Source organism: Sinohyriopsis cumingii, chromosome 18 (assembly GCF_028554795.1).
Source record: "Sinohyriopsis cumingii isolate HCF-2022 chromosome 18, ASM2855479v2, whole genome shotgun sequence".
Classification (NCBI taxonomy): domain Eukaryota; kingdom Metazoa; phylum Mollusca; class Bivalvia; order Unionida; family Unionidae; genus Sinohyriopsis; species Sinohyriopsis cumingii.
The window spans coordinates 89077303-89096507 of record NC_142978.1 but is presented as its reverse complement, the minus strand read 5'-3'; the positions used below and the strand labels follow the sequence as shown (position 1 = coordinate 89096507).

Below are 19205 nucleotides of genomic sequence, written 5' to 3'. Positions count from 1 at the left end.
GTAGCATCAGTGATCATAAACAGTGAGAAGATTTTATGTGAAATTGAGTAAAAACCATTTTAATTACATCATTTGCTATATATAGTCATCATTGCTTTAGGCTTCGAGCTTGTTCCCTGATATTCTTGGCTTCTGTCTAGGGCATGTTAAGGAATGTGGTAAAGAAAACTTAAATTGTTAATAAATTAAGTCCCATTTCTCAGACTGTTGCATGTGGAGTGACAAAATTTCATGATTCATTTATCATAAAGAATTCTCCTCATCATGCTGTGTCAAGAAATATTAATGTCCACTTCATCTGTCCGTGCATCCATCTGTCTGTTAGCAGATTCACGAAACCACATGGTAGAACTTTGTATTGCACTTTAAGTAACCATCTGCAAGAGGGGGTCATCCATGGCTCTCACTCAGTGAGGACACTGAGATATGGTCAAAGGTCAGATATATAAAAATCTCTGTCTGGGTTCAAGTCTCAGGCTCGGCCACTGTGGGTACATGAGAATGCTTGCCAGTAGCTTCTCATGCGTCAGTGGTACTTTCTGGGGTTTTCCTGGGTTCATCCTCCACCACTGATACTGGCCTCCATGTATAGCCTATCTTGTGCTGAAAAATGGCGTTAAACCCTACAAGAACAACAACATTGATTGGATTTCTCCATGTGGTCTAGTTAAACCCAACATCAACAACAAAAACAACTGTCACAGGGGCATATTCAAATATTTTCTGACCAAACTTTGTATATATAGTCGTAGAAAGATTTTACTTTATGACCATTAGGACAGTGCCTGGGTGTGTGGCTTAGCAACCATATAAATAGGGTTGGGTGTGGAGGGTTGTGGTTTTAAAATTTGCAATAAGATGCATGGGGATAAGTGACTGGCAGGTCATTGTAATTGTACTCTTGTTTTGTTTACATTTTGCTCGGGGCCCTGAGTGACCGAGTGGTCTAGAGTGCTGTCTGTTACGGATCACTGCCATCTCACCTCTGTCTGCGTGGGTTCGAGTCTCGGATTCAGCCAATGTGGGTATGTGAGAAAGCTTGCCAGTAGCTTCTCGTGGGTCGGTGGTTCTTTCCGGGGTTTTCCCGGGTTCTTCCTCCACCATTAATACTGGCCGCCATGTATAGCCTATCGTGTGCTGAAAAATGGCGTTAAACCCAACAACAACAACAACTACATTTTGCTCCCTAAAGTAACAATTACATTCATTTTCAAGAATAAAAATGATGCTGCTCTGGTTAATTGATTTCATTGACCATTGCTCACTTCGAGTCAAATGGCCAATTGACGAGTTCTGATTTGTGTTATTGATATTGGCTAAAATTCAGTTTAATACCATTTCCACTCTTTTGGGCATCAGTCATGTTTAGAAATAGCCTTGGTTTTGACAAAACACTATGTGGAAAAATTAATTATTAATAAATTGTCAGTCAATTAATTAGTTTACATTAGAGGTGAAAATTGAGTCTGGATAGTAATATTCAGTGATTTAGGGATCATACATTGTTAGGGCAGCTGGGAAATCTTAATCTTTATTGATTATTTAGACTAAAGATTACTCGGATATCATTCTTATCTCTGTTTGGTATAGTTGTATTACATTGATTGGATTTCTTCGTATGGTCTAGTTGTGTTACATTGATTGGATTTCTCTGTATTGTCTAGTTGTATTACATTGATTGGATTTCTCTGTATGGTCTAGTTGTATTACATTGATTGGATTTTTTCGTATGGTCTAGTTGTATTACACTGATTGGATTTCTCTGTATGGTCTAGTTGTATTACATTGATTGGATTTTTTTGTATGGTCTGGTTGTATTACATTGATTGGATTTCTCTGTATTGTCGAGTTGTATTACATTGATTGGATTTCTCTGTATGGTCTAGTTGTATTACATTGATTGGATTTTTTTGTATGGTCTAGTTGTATTACATTGATTGGATTTCTCTGTATTGTCTAGTTGTATTACATTGATTGGATTTCTCTGTATGGTCTAGTTGTATTACATTGATTGGATTTCTTTGTATGGTCTAGTTGTATTACATTGATTGGATTTTTTTGTATGGTCTGGTTGTATTACATTGATTGGGTTTCTCTGTATTGTCTAGTTGTATTACATTGATTGGATTTCTCTGTATGGTCTAGTTGTATTACATTGATTGGATTTTTTCGTATGGTCTAGTTGTATTACATTGATTGGATTTCTCTGTATGGTCTAGTTGTATTACATTGATTGGATTTTTTTGTATGGTCTGGTTGTATTACATTGATTGGATTTCTCTGTATTGTCTAGTTGTATTACATTGATTGGATTTCTCTGTATTGTCTAGTTGTATTACATTGATTGGATTTCTCTGTATGGTCTAGTTGTATTACATTGATTGAATTTCAGTTTTGCATGGTAGGAGTAGATGTGTAAATCTGATGGCAAGACAAAAGTTAGAAAAAAATAAAAATAAGTTAGCATAAATCAGTGCTATTATTCTTCTTGTTTGACTAGCTAAATCAGGGAAACATTTACACTTTTACATCCAAGTAAAAGAATTCTTATGAACATCACAAAACTGCTTTATTTTTTAAAAGGTTTAAAAATGTTCATATATTTCTGAAATGCTCAAGTCATGGGTATGAGTTTCTGTGGTTGGACACTAAAATATTTGATGAATTGCAAGATGTTACATGCACACTGTGGATGAAGAGTGCACTTTGATATTGTGTTTCTTAAGCAGAGGTGTTATAAATGAATAGTTTCTATTGTCAAAATACAAATAGTGATGTTTTTATAATGGTAAAATAAAACTAAAATGTTATTATGATTAAAGTATGAACTGAACATTGATTAAATTTATTAAAGCTTAGTTTGCTATTTATGATTATTATCCATCAAGAATGCAGTATTATTCTGAGCTGTTAAAAAGTATCAAATAATGTTAAAAGATTTAAAGAAATCTATGGTATATTTTTTTCAACAGCTTTGTATATCATTCATTGTTAGAAGATGTTAAAAAAAGAAAGAACTATGATGTATTTTTTTTCTAGTCTTATGTACAAGTTGACATTGAAATTTTACTCAGACGGTCTTTTGCATTAACTTGACGTTCCTATTTCTCCAGTTGTGATCGTTGTGTTTGACCTTTCTGATGAGAGCACCATAACCAACTTGGTTCGCTGGATGGATGACGCATGTGAGAATGCAGACAAACCCATTAAGTTTATAGTCGGGTCCAAGAAAGATTTAGTTGTAAGTAGATTGAAACATTTCTTAATGATACCAATGTACATTTTTCTTAGAAGACCACATTCCACCTAGTATATCCCATTATATTTATTGGTATTTTAGGAACTATTTAACACTGTCAAACACATCACATAAGCAATGGATTTTCCAGTTTGTAATCTAGGAGAAAAGTGTTATTGACAAAGATTGTTCAGGATCGATTAACTCAAATGTTCCGTGTTTATGTGTCATGAGGTTGTTCAGTACTTTCGAGCTGTGTAACGTCAACATCATTTACGATATACCAAAGTATCTCAGAAAAATAGATTTAGTTCTACAATGGTACCAAATAATATAGACTTTTTACTAGCATTTTAAAATACAATGATAGAAACCTAATTTTTGAGACACAATTTTTTATATTCTTAACATTACCAGTTTTGGAACTGGAGTTTGTGCCCAGATTTTAGACCTTTTTTTGGCCTGTGATCTAAAATAGATGAGTCCAAATTGTACATGGATAGGTGAACTGTTGCAAATAGTAGGATAAGTTTGAAAAGTTTAGCAAAAAGTGGCCAGGCCCAATACACAAAAAAAAATTAAATGAAGTCAAATATTTGCCCTTCTGCACATGTGTGAGAAAAATAGCAAATCAGAATATCTTTTATACACCTGAGCATCCAGCTAAAGGAAAATCTCTCAGGAGCTGATGTGTTTGGATGCATTGAGAAGTAACCCCAACCCCGACTCCCATTTTAAGCAAAAATGTCTTGCTGGTCCTAAATAGGAAATGGTGCCAGTGTGACATTGAATATGGCCACCAGAGCATAGAGCTTGATGTTTTGTACTTCTGAGAGAGTGATGAGTGTAAGGTGAAGTTGTTTGCATTTGCAACATGCAAACTGGAGAGAATGTTGGCATACCTATAGGTTACTTTCATTATTGTGGCTAAAATTACTTCGGATATTGTGAAAATTGTACATGATCTGAGGACACAGCTAACCAATATGGCCACTCCCATGTGCTTGAAAAATGAGGCTGAAGTAGCCTAAAGTACACTATCTTTATCAGTTATTTAAACACAATTTTGCCAGACTAGACTATGCCAGCTTTTCAAAGTGCAGTGAACATATGACAAAAGGTATAAAAAAGTTGTAAAAATGTTATTGGCTTGTTTTTTTTGTTTACAATTTGACTTTGATGTCCAGGAAATGAAAATGACCAAGCAGAGCTAACAGGTACTTTTTATGGGTGCACATCTGAAGTAAGGCCAAGCTGTATTCTCTGTAACTCAAATTACATCATGTCGAATAGATACACCAATATAAAGGGAATTAAAAGTTCTTTCAACAATACCTAAAACATAAAAGGTCTTTTTGAAATAGGCACGATAAACAGTGAGGAAAACCTAGGAATTTTTTTTCTTTAACACTCTAACTCTGTTCAAAATATGAAACTGCTACTCATCCTGAATGAGAAGTCTTATCAGCTTGGACTTTTCACCTGAAGACTTCTCTTGATGATTTAGTTAGTCTCAGTTAAATTTGTGTCTTTCTGATATCCAATATTACCACCATCTTGAAAATCTTGTTATTGTTACGGCTTCTAGATGGAAAGTCCTACCAACATGGGATTGTCACCAGAATACTAATTATAGTATGTAGTAGTTCATGAGTGAAAATGGTGCCTATCACACCTCATGTATGGCTACCGCAATAAACATGTTTAAAATTTCATCACTAATTCTCCTGAATGGATGCTCATAACATTGGGAATTTCATCAACAGTCTTTCAATGGTGTCCAGTTTGCCCTGGATGAATATGGTGTCTGTCTTGCATCCAATATGGCTGCAACAATCACAGATTTTAAATACATATCACTCAAGAATATCAGAGATTGTTTCAGCAATGGGCATTTCAAAAGAAGAAATAGTCCTAAATACCCGGAAATTTTCATTGGGGAGATAGTTCCTTTGAAGGACTCTTCATTTTCCTTCCTGGTTTATACTAAATAAATACATTTGCTTTCTCAACTTGTCATCAACATATAAGAATTTAAAGAGTTCTAAGCATAATTTAAAGTGGCTTATTGGGAAGTTCCCTTTTCTAGTTGGCAATCTTAATGAGGGAACTACAGTACAGTTGTCAAAATAGCAATATTTTTGAAAATACGCAGTTTTGTAATAAAGAAATAGAGACATACAAATAAAATTTTAACAAAGACATACTATGAAAAATAAGATGTCATAATTTTTTTTTTACCCATTTGACACTACACCCATTGATTCATTTATATATTTATTTATTCATTCATTCACTTTCCTATATTCAGTCCCCAGCAGCCTATTCACAAGTCGAGAGTAGGGTCAAGATGATTGCCAGCAATTTGGGGGCAGAATACTGGGCTGTGTCTTCGAAAACAGGTACTTTTAAAAAGAAAGAAACCAGACTTGATGGTCTCTAATATTTTAATGTGCCACAAAACAGCATATTTACAAGTAAAAGCGAAGTATAGCAAATTGAAAGCAAGATATAAATTTTCAAATTATGTAAGATGCAGACTGTAGAACACTTATACTGAGCATATAATTTGCTACAGAAAATTTCTATCTCATCCTGATGAACTGATCAACATTATTTGACGATGTACCACCAGAGAAAACCCTGAACATATTCAAAGAATGATTTTTAAAAAACAAATTATGTCCCTTTATGTTCAGGGCAAATCGTTCAACCATTTTCTTTTCTTTTATTTTCTGTATTTTGGTGTGTACAGCATGCACTGATTTACAATGTACTCCCTGATTTGTGACCCAGATTGAAGGGAAAAACTTAGTTTTGCCATATAATGCACATTTTGAAATCTTTATAATTTCACTCAGTTTTTATAGTACAACAACAGTCAGCCATTTTGGATAATGCACTGGTCATCAATTTTTGCTCAGTGTTTTAATTGTTTGCAAAAAAACAGTGCTTGGTTGTTTCTCCATTCTTTATTGGCATTATGTGGGATCCAATCATGACCATTAATTTTTTAAAAGATATTGTAAAAGAAAAGAAAAACAAAAAAAAGTGGCATTATTGAAAGAATATCTTATTGATTTTTATGTTTGGCCCTTAAAATGGCCATTTTATGGTTTGTCATGTTTACTGAATTTGGTCTATTGGCTCAGATCCCAAAAATTCCACTTAGTCCTCATCATACTAAAAACGTTACCATATGCCATTGTCTGTCATCAGTCTAGACATTGCTGCATAATAGCTCTTGTCTTCATCTTCATTCTTGTTCTCTGGGTGGTCGTCATGCTTTGTATCTTCCTCCCAGAAGACATAATTCTCCATGACACCTATTTTATTTGAGTTGCAGAACTTTTTCAGTACATGGATGATGATCAATGTGCGATTCACCTATCTTCTCTGCACCAGTTGGGCCACAGAGCACCCTTTTGAAGCATCGTCTGCTTGAAAACAACAAAAGGTTGAAGCTTTCTACCATCTGTGGTACAAGCAAGCATCACTGTTAAGGAATTATTCTTTTTGCTAGTTGTGGTAATATGCTGATGTTGCTGGCCCCATTTATTTGGACAGTGGTGTTGGGTGGTGATTTTGTTGGCCCCTTTCATATGGACATTGGTGTTGGATGCTGATGTTGCTAGCCTTTTCATGGTGTTGGATGGTGATGTTGCTAGCCTTTTCATATGGACAGTGGTGTTGGATGGAAGATTAAATGTCAAAGGCATCTGGTTGGCATTTGCTGTTCTATTATTTGTATTATTTGCTGTATTTAATGATTAATCACTAGCAGTTTGTCCAAATAATCCTCTGGCAGCTTCTGTGCTTTATGTAGTCTGTTTTCTTCTGCTTTGCAGTCAATATTGCTTGAAAGCAAATCTCTCTGGTGGAGAATGAGATTCTGTCTTTTGTGTGTGTGTGATTTGGATATTTAACGTAGCTTTAAAAAAAATTCAGTCTTATCACTATGATGTCCACAGTGTGGCAGTGTATAGTGATGTCTAGCATTGGGGCATCATCCCACAGACATGTAGCATGATGTCCCACCCAGTCACATTATACTGACACCAGGCTGACCAGGCCTGACACTAACCTCTTAATGCTGAGTGTCTAGTGAGGCAGCTGTTAGAATCATTTTTATAAGTCTTTGGTATGACTCGGCTGGGGTTCGAACTCACAACCTCATGCATCTGAGGCTTTTGTCATGTGCATTTTCTTCAGTATTTCTTTTTGTCCTCACTGTAGCAAATGACTCACATATACCAGACTCCCTCCAAGTGACTCTGTTACCGTGTGCTTCTTTGTAGACAGTGATAGCTTGTTTTGATCAGTGTACGAGTTTCTTACATGGCCCATGTTGATACTTTGACTTCTATATATTTGCTATGTTCAAGATCAAACTCTTTTAAGATATATTTCAGTGTCCAAGAGAGTATTTACCAGTACAACGCATTATAATTGTGTTTGGTACATCAAAGCTTTAGCTGGCATTGTTTACTTTTAAAAACACCACAATGAGTCACTCAAACATTATTCACTGTATTGTAATAAATAAGTATCAGTTGCTGTGATTTATGATGAGTAAAACAAAGAGCCAGATTTATTTCCTAAAGAAAAGTACATAATTTGAAAATTTACCTAAACAAAGCAATTTTATTATGCTAAGCTTATCAAAACTATAGCTGTCACTGATTTTCTTGAAAAGACCATGCCAATTTAATGAAGCATTGACCATTGTATAGTAACAAAGAAATATAAAATATTGTGATTATGATGAGAAGTAAAACTGAGAACTAAGTATGTCAATATCATGCATTAACTTGCCGCATGATATATATCAGTTTTTGTAGCTGTTGTCATGAAAAAGATATATCCTAAATGCGTGTCTGATGAGAACATCAACTCTGTATTGTAGCAAAAGAATTATCAAATACAATGGTTTAAGATGAGAAATAAAATAAAGAGCCAAGTTTATTTTCCAAAGGAATATAAATAAATTGCATATTGTACTAAACAAAGCAGTTTAATATATTTAGAACAAGAAAAGTTTGAGCTTTCACTGATTACCTTAGAATGATCACACTGAGTCACTGAAGCATTGACCACTTTGTAGTCAGAAAGATATATACTGGTGAAATTGGATGAAAAATAAAACAAAGAAACATGTTTATTTTCCAATGAATAAAAACTATTTGCAGATTTCATACATTAGTATAACATATTATATTTTGTTTCACAATGTGTAAATAGTACTGTAACAAACCAGTCACAAAAGATGTCCCCTAAATGTGCCACTGACAAGAGCATTGACAATGTTTGAATTCTTATATTTTAATTCATCCAAGAATAAAGAAGTTAATGAATGAAGATAAAAAATTATTAGATCCATACTTATGGAATACTGAACATTTACAGGTATGTTAATCATATATTTGTTCCAGTGCAGTGTGATAATTTGCACAATTTTAGAACAAAAAAAGTTACCCATTGTTATGTACATGTATTTCTGGTCATGTTACAAAAGGAAACGCTACACATTGATGTAAAAAAAAAGATTTTATTAACATAAGTAATAAAGAACTAGACTGAAGGTTTATAAGCATTATTAATTCTTTAATAAGGCCAGTACCAGTAAGCAATTTGTTGCATTGCATTGCAACAAATTTATTATTTTACAGGGAGCTGATGTGACAAGTAGGCAGCTTTGCCCTTTTGTTAGATTGCTGTATTTTGTACTATAAAATGTCTGTCTCCTTCTGTGAATAAGAAAGTTATGTTTAAAAAAATACTTGTTATACTCACTGATAATAAGTTATATTTTTTACAATTTTAAAATATTTTGCTTTTATTTTTTACCTTGTAAGAGGAAATATTTACTTTTATTAGGAATGACGATTTTAGCAATTTTATCCTATATAATTTTAGGACCTTAGTTTTTCTTGGCACTGTAGCCAGGAATTTGCTAATGTGCCATTAAACACTTTTATGCATGCATACAGTATATGCATCATAGATTTCAGAAAATCCATGTTTCCACAGTGAAAATAAATTTGCCCATTCTCTTGTCCCTCAAGAACTCAATGATGTTCGTTGTGGATGTCCATATCATGGCACATAGTGGATAGATTAAGTTTTATTGTCTGATTTGGAATGTCACAACAATATTATTATGTAGTTTTATATTGTTTGGTTCTGTGACAGTAAGAAACCTTTTCATTCAGTAGTTAATGTTTACTTTGAAACATCGGTGCTAAAATAACATTGAAGCTTTGCACCTTCAGTGGCTATTAGGAACTGTGAGCACATATACTTAGCACCTTCAGTGGCAGTCAGGAACTGTGTGGGTATGTTCTTCAATGGCTGTTTGGAACTTTGAGCATATGTACTTTAGTGGCTGTTAAGAACTTTGGGCATATGTACTTCAGTGGCTGTTAAGAACTTTGAGCATATGTACTTCATTGGCTGTTAAGAACTTTGAGCATATGTACTTCAGTGGCTGTTTGGAACTTTGAGCATATGTACTTCAGTGGCTGCTAAGAACTTTGAGCATATGTACTTCAGTGGCTGTTAAGAATTCTAACACATGTACTTCATTGGCTGTTAAGAATTTTGAGCACAGGTACTTGCTTTCTGACCATTGTTGACTAAAAAGTTACAAAGCTAACGTGTAGGAGCTGGCATCAAGCTAAGAATGTAATTTCTTGGTTGGTGCTTGATGATAGATTGACTAATAAAGTGATGAGCAAAGTAAACTTTTTCTTGAAAATCACCTTGTTGATGCAATGGTTGGCAACTGATAGAGAGCACCTGTCAGAAAATGCAGATGAATTCAGCATATTTAATAATTGTCTTGTTCTTTACAATTCTGTGGCATGTTCTAAGTCAAATCAAAGAGTTACAGAAGAATATTTTCTTGATTTTGATATATAAAGCTACATTGTTTTACATGTATTGAATATACTTTAAATTGTATTATATATGCATGCTGTTAATAGTATGGCATTAGTTTGTATTCTCTGTTAGTTGTAGCTGTTAGTCATCAAGCTGTCATCATTTTCAAAATTATTATTGCTCCATGTGTCCTTGAAAAGCCTGACATTTGGTAAAATGAAATATGCTGTTTCCATTATAGAGACTTATTTAAAGGGCAAGTGCAATAAATGATGACTGTCTTACATGAATGTGCTGATGATAAGATGGAGCAATTTGTTTTTATTTATACCATTTTTGTGGGTATGCCACTTTTGATAATTTGTTTTATGTGCATCCTGTAAATAGTCTTGAAATTAAAGTGAAACTACGATAAATGAATGGCCAGTACAGCAAGTACTTATTTAAAATATGATTTACTGAGAAAAAACATTGAAGGTTTTGCTTTTGCTTAATGTAGACCAATTTCTGCATGTCCAATTCCTTGTGGGTACATATAGTAGATAAAAAGGGATGTACATTGTAGTTAGGCAGTAGTTAGACAGGGGTGGTGAATACTCTAAAAATTTAAAACATTTTATTTGACACCAGCCTTGGATGGGTTTATGGTGTCATGCAGTCAGTCACATAGTCTCTTGTTTGTTTAAAGTCAACTTCCATGGCAAATATTGTCAAATCAGTAAGGGGTGTGATAAAACCCACTACAGTTGCAATAAAATCCATAACCAAGTTAAACTCGTTTGGATGGATATCCTCCAGATTTAGTAGATGTCTCTCAGACGTAGCGGACATCCTCAGTCTGTAGTAGACTCTTGATATGTTGCCACCTGTGTCCACATCCACAGTATTGAGTGGGCAATCTGAAATCCATGATGAGTGTACTGTTCACACACACACACACACATAGAGAACTATGATGTTTGAAATAACAGATTTTATGTATACATTTGCTAAATAGCTTGAATGCAAGACTGGTTACATGTTGCTTCTGCACATGTTCTTTTACCATTTCTACAATTAAAATATGAAATAAAAAGCACGACATTTGAACTTATAAGGCCCAGTGTAATTTATCAAATTTATCCAGATGAAAACATTTTCTGTATAATCCAGAAATGAGAATGTAACCAAAGTCCCCAATCTATAACTTTTTCATAACAAAATTAACTCAAATTTGAGTTGCAAAGAAGAATGTGAATTTCCTTTAATATTTACATTTTAGTCTTTAAAATTTGACTGTTTTGAGTCATCATTTAATTTCTTGAAGACTGGTAAAGTAGGATGGGATTCCTAACTGTTTACTGTTACAATTTTACTGTAGTTTGTTGGGCCGGGTACTGTCTGAATTTTCATATTGTAGTATATTGCAGCAGAGGATACTGCAGTATATGTTGTAATATGTAGCAAGATTTTGTTATTTGTTGGTTCTTGGGGGCTGAAAAGAGGCTTTAGTCACAAGGAAAAAGAATTCAATCTCACGCAGAAGTCCCAATTAGCAATTTTCTTCCCAGTAGATTTAGATCTTTACCAAAGTGATGAGTTCAGACCCCATTTCGGTTTACTCAGGTAAAATCCCTTGACTGGGAAATTATTTAGAAAAATCAAAGTGAGAAAACAAGAAGTAAAAGTTTGATCTTGGCGTTTCCAAGCTACGTGTGACAAACTCCTGTTTAATACACATCTTCTCAATTTTGCCGCTTAGGAATGTCGGCAGATAATGGCAGTCAAGTTCATTGTCACGCCAATAAACTTTTCCTCTGCATTACATTTTCAACAGATGGCAAATTTATTAATTACTCTACCATATTTTTGAAGCATTTTGGCCAAAAATGCTTCCTGACAAGTGTTATATTTAGTTAATACAATATTTCAGACTACTCATATGCCATTCTGGATCATTAGACTGCTACAGGCCAGATATAATGTTCAGTTAAACCATTTTCTCAGCAGACATGTTTCAGGGCTATTTTTGGGTGGGGTTTATAACAACAGATACTACAAGAGACAAAATTGATGGAGACATTTTATATACTATTTTGTTAGCAATACAACAAAAACTTGTTGAAGGACAATATACTGGTAAAACTGCACACCATTGGTTGTTTTTCCCTCGAGTATTTCACAGAAATATGAGCAGTGTTTCAGGTACTCATTTACATGCGGAGTCCTTTTTTGTGAAATTGTTGCACACCTGAGTTCTATTTATTCCTTAGGCTCTTGAAATCTGATCATATGAATCCCACAGGTTTGATGTTGACAATTAATTGCAATTTATGAGCATTCTGAATAATTCTTATCTAAAAACAATGGCATCCAGAACAAATTGTGACCTTGCATCATTGAGGCAAACTACTTCTGGTATTGAAGCAGGAACGGCATCTGCTTGTTGGAGGATCAGCAGATTAAAACAGGAGGCTGTCAGGTTCTTGGAGGACACCTGCTATAGCCACATGCATACTTTGTTTCTTCTAAACTATTAATGTTAGGTTGTGATGGTATAGCAAACTGTGGAGAAAAAAAATTAATTGAACTTGGGGAAACTACCATCAGATATTTCTCTGGGTGTCACTGAACAGTCATGGGTAGAGAAATAACTCCATTTTATGTTTTATTTTTCAAACCAGACTTGTGAATATGGCATTCAAGATTAAATTGGAAAGAGACAAATAGAGAGATAATTAGAACAGGACTGGTGTAAAAGTTGTTTTATGCTTAAATACTTTTGAGTTTACATTTGTCAATATGAATTGCTTCCTCAAAGTCATGGATGCCACCATCTTGTAAAAATGTTTTATTACACAAAGAAGAAATATGAATGAAGAGCTTAATAAAATCATAAAAAATATGTTCGCTTCTAGTTTTTCTAAGTCATAATCAGCTCCATTTCAAAAGTACAATCACCTGCCACAGTGATAGATTCAAACAAGATTTTTTATAATGCTCTGTCAACAAATCTGTCAAAATCCTAATTGGTTTTTTATTTCAGGAGAAAATGTACAGGATTTCTTTTTTCGAGCTGTATCCTTGACATTTGATGAGGCTGTTCTCAGTGAAGTAGACACTTCCCAAGCACCCAGTGCCAGGCAAATTGGAACAATCAGTAAGTGGAAAGTTCCCATTATCCCCATGCTTTAGTGTTGTAGTTATTGTGAAGAGCTCTGTCTGTCCTAAACTACTTGTTGGAGATTCACCAAACTTGGTGTGTAAGTTGCCTTTATGGCAGTCATATGTGACAGGGATACAGTTTATTGCCTTATCCCCTCATGTGTGGGTCAGAGGTCTGATATACAGTAATTGCAATTACTATGACATTTTATATATTTTTTGTTTTTGACCTGGCTTATGCATAAAGTCAACACATGGCATTTGATAATAGAAACACCTGATTTTGGAATATGATCCTCGGGTTATGGCCTATGTAATTGAGGGTTATGTAATTGTATGGGATTTAAGGTTATGACTGTCTGGTTGACAGGTCACGGTGCAGATCAGGCCTGGTCATAGGGCAAGGCGAATGAGGCAATCGCTTTGGGCCTAGCGCTTTCAGGAAATCAACTCTGTAATGTATTTTTTTCCCTTGGGGGCCCCACTCATTGCTTGCTGTCTTGGGCCCCACATGCTGCCTTGGGCCCTGTGCATCCTAGGGCCAGGCCTGGTGCAGATGGTGGAGGATTAGTGTAATGGTGATTTGTCATGTTGTGCCAATAAAGTAGCTCCACTGTTGAGTGTAAATAAAATTCTTTTTAGGATGTAAATTTGAATTTTCTTAATTTGTTTTTTTTTTAAAATAAAGATTTTAATATTTTGTCACTTAGGGCTGTTCTATTTAAACATATATGGTACCCAGGGAAGGCAGGTTTTAAAAAAATATATGCCAGGGTACTTAGATTTTATAGAGCTCATATTAAAATGATGAAAAAAATTCTAAATTGCATCTTTGAAAGTGCCTTCCCTTGGGTCTGATGTATGTTTTAATGGGACAGCACTTATCATGATCTTCACAACCTTTGCAATTATGAACAAGAGTTGTCAGATACAAGATATTTTTTGATGATTCTATTTTTTAAAACTTTTAACCTTTTTTCTTTTATGATACAAAGCAGATGGAGGATTTTTATAAAGGAATGAGATTATACTGCAAAATAGTTGTCTAATATCACCAGATCTAATACATGGAAAAGACAGCTTTTGGTATAAAAAGGTACATATTTGCTATTTTGGTTTCAGGCAAGATAGCCTTTAATAGGGATGGGAGGAACTTGTCATGTGCTTGAACTTACCAAATATAACTTTCATTTTTCAGAAGTGGAGCGGACAGATTTGTACGAGTCAAGGAAACGGAAGATGGATCTTAAGAAATGTTGTAGCCATTGAGTAGTTGTGAATCAACATTACAGACAACTTCCATATAAAAACCATACATGGTCCCATACTTATACAGCACAGCAGTAGTTTCCACTCAAGCTCAGATATTGTGTTTGTATAATATCATATATGCAGACATTCAGTAAAACAAACCATTACAATTTAGGAGCTTCCTTCCAATAAATCATTTTAAATATTTTGAACCTATTGTATGTTTATCAGAAAGTGTATTAATCTAATAATTGAGTTTTAATGCACACTCAAGTTCAAGAGCTTTGAGAATATGGGGCTTGGACATGAAATAAAATTTGTTGATGTCTTGTTTGGATTTTTTTTGAGAACAAGTCACATGATTAAGATGTATGATTATTCAATTTCTGTATCAAATAGACATGTGAGACTTAAAATTTTAGTACATTAACTAGTCTAGCACTAACATCTTATACTTACATGCTTTATTAAGTTCCTTATACAGTGTCTAAATAAACTATAGGAACCAAATAAACCTTGGCCTATTTAATGGGATCCATGACCATACCAACATTACAAGAAGGCAGCTTTATAATGAGGGGATTTGTAGGGAGGGACGACTGTATACAAGTGCACTTATAAGTTAGTAGATCTTATGGTTTGGTAATATTAATTTTGCCTCTTTCCCTTTCGGTTTAACAAAAATTACAGCTAAATTAGTAAACAATTATCAGATTTTAAAGACAATAATTTGATCACTTTCAGATGCAAAAGGTTTTCCTTGAACAGTTTTTAGTGAAATGTGTAAGAAAGGTAAATGAACATTGATAGATGTCACTCATAAATAACACACATAAAGATAACAGTATATAAATAGGTGTCACTCATAAAATAAAAACCAAATAAAGGGAACAGTATATGTGTCACTCATAAATAACACATAAAGATAACAGTATATGAATAAGTGCCACTTATAGGAAGAAAAAAAAATGAACAGTATTTACAGGTGTCACTCATAAATAACACAAAAAACAAACTTATAAATGTTTGCAAATAATGTACATGTAATAAGGACACTTAATTCCAAGGTAAGATTTGGAAAGGATTTGCATTACAAAAGGGGCTTTCTTGCCACTTGGTATATTTGAATAAAGAAAAAAAATAAGCTTTGTAAACATATTAGGTATCAGGCGGGAAATTTTTATAATTTTTCTGCCCCTCTTTCTTCTTCATTAGCAAATTTATAAAATATTTGGGATACAGTCCAAATTTAAATGATACAAGTGGTGAATGCCCAACAGTCATAAAATGGAATCCGAGCAGGAAGTTGGCATCCTTTCACAAGGCATTCAGTCACCACTAGGTAATTCACATCCCTTTACAAAACATTTGTAGTGCTGTGGTATGGACGAAAATTTAATGTTATTGTGACTAAATCCTTATTTGTCACAGGAAATCATCTGTGCAGATTAAGGAAAGCAGAATTAATAATCATAATAAAAATCATACATTTTTTCCTCATTACAGTTTGTTAAAATCATAAACAGAAAAGATTGTTTCTTGTTAAAGACTTTGTACTTAGTTACAGTTGCTCTTTGAAATGTACGTGATTGGTCCACATCATGGCTATACCAAACTGGAGTAATGTCAGTACTCATAAAGGTTAGCAGATGTGACACATGGCACATATCTAACACTGATTACATTCCATTTTCAAGATTTCAAGGTTTATGGTACTGTATTATGACATATTACCCATGAATAGATATAATTGCCAGAATAATCTTTGTTAAGGTCGTGTTTATTTGAGCCTTAAATAATGTCGAGCTATTCTTTTAATAAGTATAATACAGAGTAACTTGTGTTTTCGGATTGTTTGTTATTTTGGTATTCATTACAAGAAACTGATTGGAGTATATTTTAATTTTAAAAGTTGTTGATATATGAACAGTTATGTGGACTCTTTTGGTCATTAGGAAGATCTGAATTAAATATGCTGTATTTTGACTTACCGTTCGAGACAGTACAAAATCTCCAGTATTTTGAGTGTTTTGAAAATGTTGAAATTAATGCTTTGAATGAAACCGTCCGGATGTGTTGTATCAGCTCAGGTAGATGTATCATTCTCTTGCTCCTAATGTTTGCTTGATTACATTTATGTACATAGATAATGTGTCAATTCTATTTAGGTTTTGCTTAATGTGATCATATATTTCAAATAGAGAGGTCATTGTTTGATAATTATTAAAGCAGGTAAAGAAAATCCGTCCAATTAAATATCTTGTAGTTGGGCATTTTCATGACAGATATAGGTACCACTTTTCATTTGGCACTTTAAGACCAGATTCTTAGTCTCCCAGTAAGAGTAAAGGTGTTTAAATGAAATTTGGTAGGCATATATGTATTTATAGATGGCTTGATTAGATTTTCAGAGCATGATAACAGTTTTTCTGGTTTGTACGGTTTTTATATTTTGGATCTGTGAAAAACAAATGAGAATTGGTAGTCTTATGTAAACATTTTTTTTATTTTGAAGCTATTTTAGCAGTTTTTCCTGTATTTTTTTAATGTTCTAAAATGAGATTTATTTTTGTGCAAAAACATAATTATTAAGCATAAGTCACTTAAGAATGAGAAATGCAATGGTTGAGATATTTGTATTTATATGTATATATCTTGATTTGATTTTTAGATCATTAAAGTGATTTTTCCTTTCCTTATTAAATTTTTAACATTTTATACTTAAACTTTGTTTTGAAAATCTTTGTTAGTGGAGTTTGAACAATCATTCCCCAAACATATACTGATACAAATGGATTGTTCAAGTCTAATCTATCAGTCCCCAAACCTGTAGTGATACTAATGGATGGTTCAATTCTGAGTCTGATCTCACCTCTTCATAAAATCATGCAGTTGATGCAGACAAATCTCCACAACATGTCCATGTACATTTTAGATACTAACTGTTAATTCTCATTACTCCATAGGTATGGTTAGTTGAAAGGGACTCGAGTGTTCTGGATTTGTCATGTGACAGTCACATGCACTGAGAAAGCAGACACATATTCATAATAGGTACAAATATTTAAAATTATCTATTAATGTAGATTTCTCATTCTGTTCATCTAAGGCATTATTAAACAAAACAAAGATAAAGTCTGAATTTGAGTCACATGACCAAAACAACTGAAACTTTCAAATGAGCAGAAGTCACATCTGATTGGTTGCCAGATAAGGTGGAACAGCTAGATGTAGTTATGAAATTCTAAATGGTGATGGAAGAATGTTTTTTTTATATCTCATTTATTTAAAAGTTTGCACATAGGATTCGATCTGGAAATATTCTGTACATATTTCCAAAATGCCCCGTTAGATGTCTGTTACTAAGAGTTGCAAGAAATACTGGTGACTAAAATGTATACTGGTATGTTGCAGACAGACTTGTCTTCATAAATTGCATAATTTTATCAAGAGGTGAGATAAGACTGATATTATTTATTAGTATCATTAGTGGTTTTGGGTCTAATTTACTAGTCTTCATACAGCTGAGCAAATTGGCTCGAGGCAGAGAGATTAAATTTGGCATGGTTGTTTTTAGTCAAATGTCAAAAACTTTATTAGATTTTCATGGCGAATCTTAATTGTCCATACATTTTTCTACCATATATTATTTTTACTTTAAAATTTATATTCAGTTGTTTTATGAAGTTAATAAAGATCTTTTTTTTGGTGATGGGGGTGGGGGGGGGCATAATTGTCCAATTTTTTTCATAACACCTTAAATTCACTAAAGTGTTAATTCACTGTTTTGATTTTACAAAAGATTAAAGTCCAGGCCTCAAAAATTAGAGTCCTTCTAAATCACTCATTCATTTTATTCACCTTGATAGCCTTTTTTCTTTCTTTCTGTCCGAGTCACAGATATCAGTTGTCGTTTGGGGTGAAGATCAGTTTTTTATTTCAAAATTAATCTCATCTAGTTTTGCTAAAGTTTTTGAATGGCTTGTATTTTCTACATTATTGGTTGTATTCAATTGAAACTTTCGTATAATAACACGATGCCTAAAGTTTGTACATTGATACAGCTTTCCTGTTTTGCCTCAGTGTCCATGTTAAGATTTTGTTTAAAAGTTGTTGTTTTTTAAAAGTTGTATATCTTCTACATTAGTCACTGAATTGAAATGGACCTTTGATATAAAATTATAATACGTCTAAATGTAATGTTAGGTTTTCCAGTTTTGCCTTTTAATGTCTTGTTTACTTAGCAGGACTCTGTGTAATTACAACACTGACCCTGTGTTAGACATGGTGTACCACAGTACTTTTGTAGTGTTATAATATTTCTAAATGTATTGTTATATGCTTTGTTTTCTAGTCTTGCCAGCTTCTAGCTGTGTCCCACAGAACTTTGCTGAAGTACACTGTACCTTGTGATATTTATCATTACAATGATGTAGCACTTCATTTAATAAACATAGTTCACACCGATTAGCTGCCATTTTCCTTCATATCATAAGGTTGTTTTCCCTGCAGTAAATTTTCTGTGATTTACATTGTTGGTTACTCTTAGTTTTGAAACAAATTAAATGGTAAAAAGTGCACAAGAATTTCATAAACATCGTCCTGTTTTAAAATTTCTGTCGTTACAACTATTTCTGTGTTATGAGGTTTCTTCTTAGGATAAACACAAATACAAATTACTACTATCAGT

The 19205-nt window shown here is 33.6% G+C and overlaps 1 protein-coding gene across 2 annotated transcripts in view; it reads left to right on the top strand.

Moving 5' to 3' along the window:
- Positions 1-18982, top strand: part of LOC149777401 (ras-related protein Rab-34-like) — a 56235-nt gene extending 37253 nt beyond the window's left edge. For both annotated transcript variants that reach the window (XM_089942014.1, XM_089942013.1), the window contains exons 7-10: positions 3114-3241; positions 5550-5640; positions 13146-13259; positions 14463-18982. In XM_089942014.1, coding sequence (XP_089798140.1) covers positions 3114-3241; positions 5550-5640; positions 13146-13259; positions 14463-14533 — 404 coding nt within the window. In that variant the 3' untranslated portion in view covers positions 14534-18982. The remainder of the gene's footprint in view (positions 1-3113; positions 3242-5549; positions 5641-13145; positions 13260-14462) is intronic.
- The last annotated feature ends 223 nt before the right edge of the window (positions 18983-19205 follow it).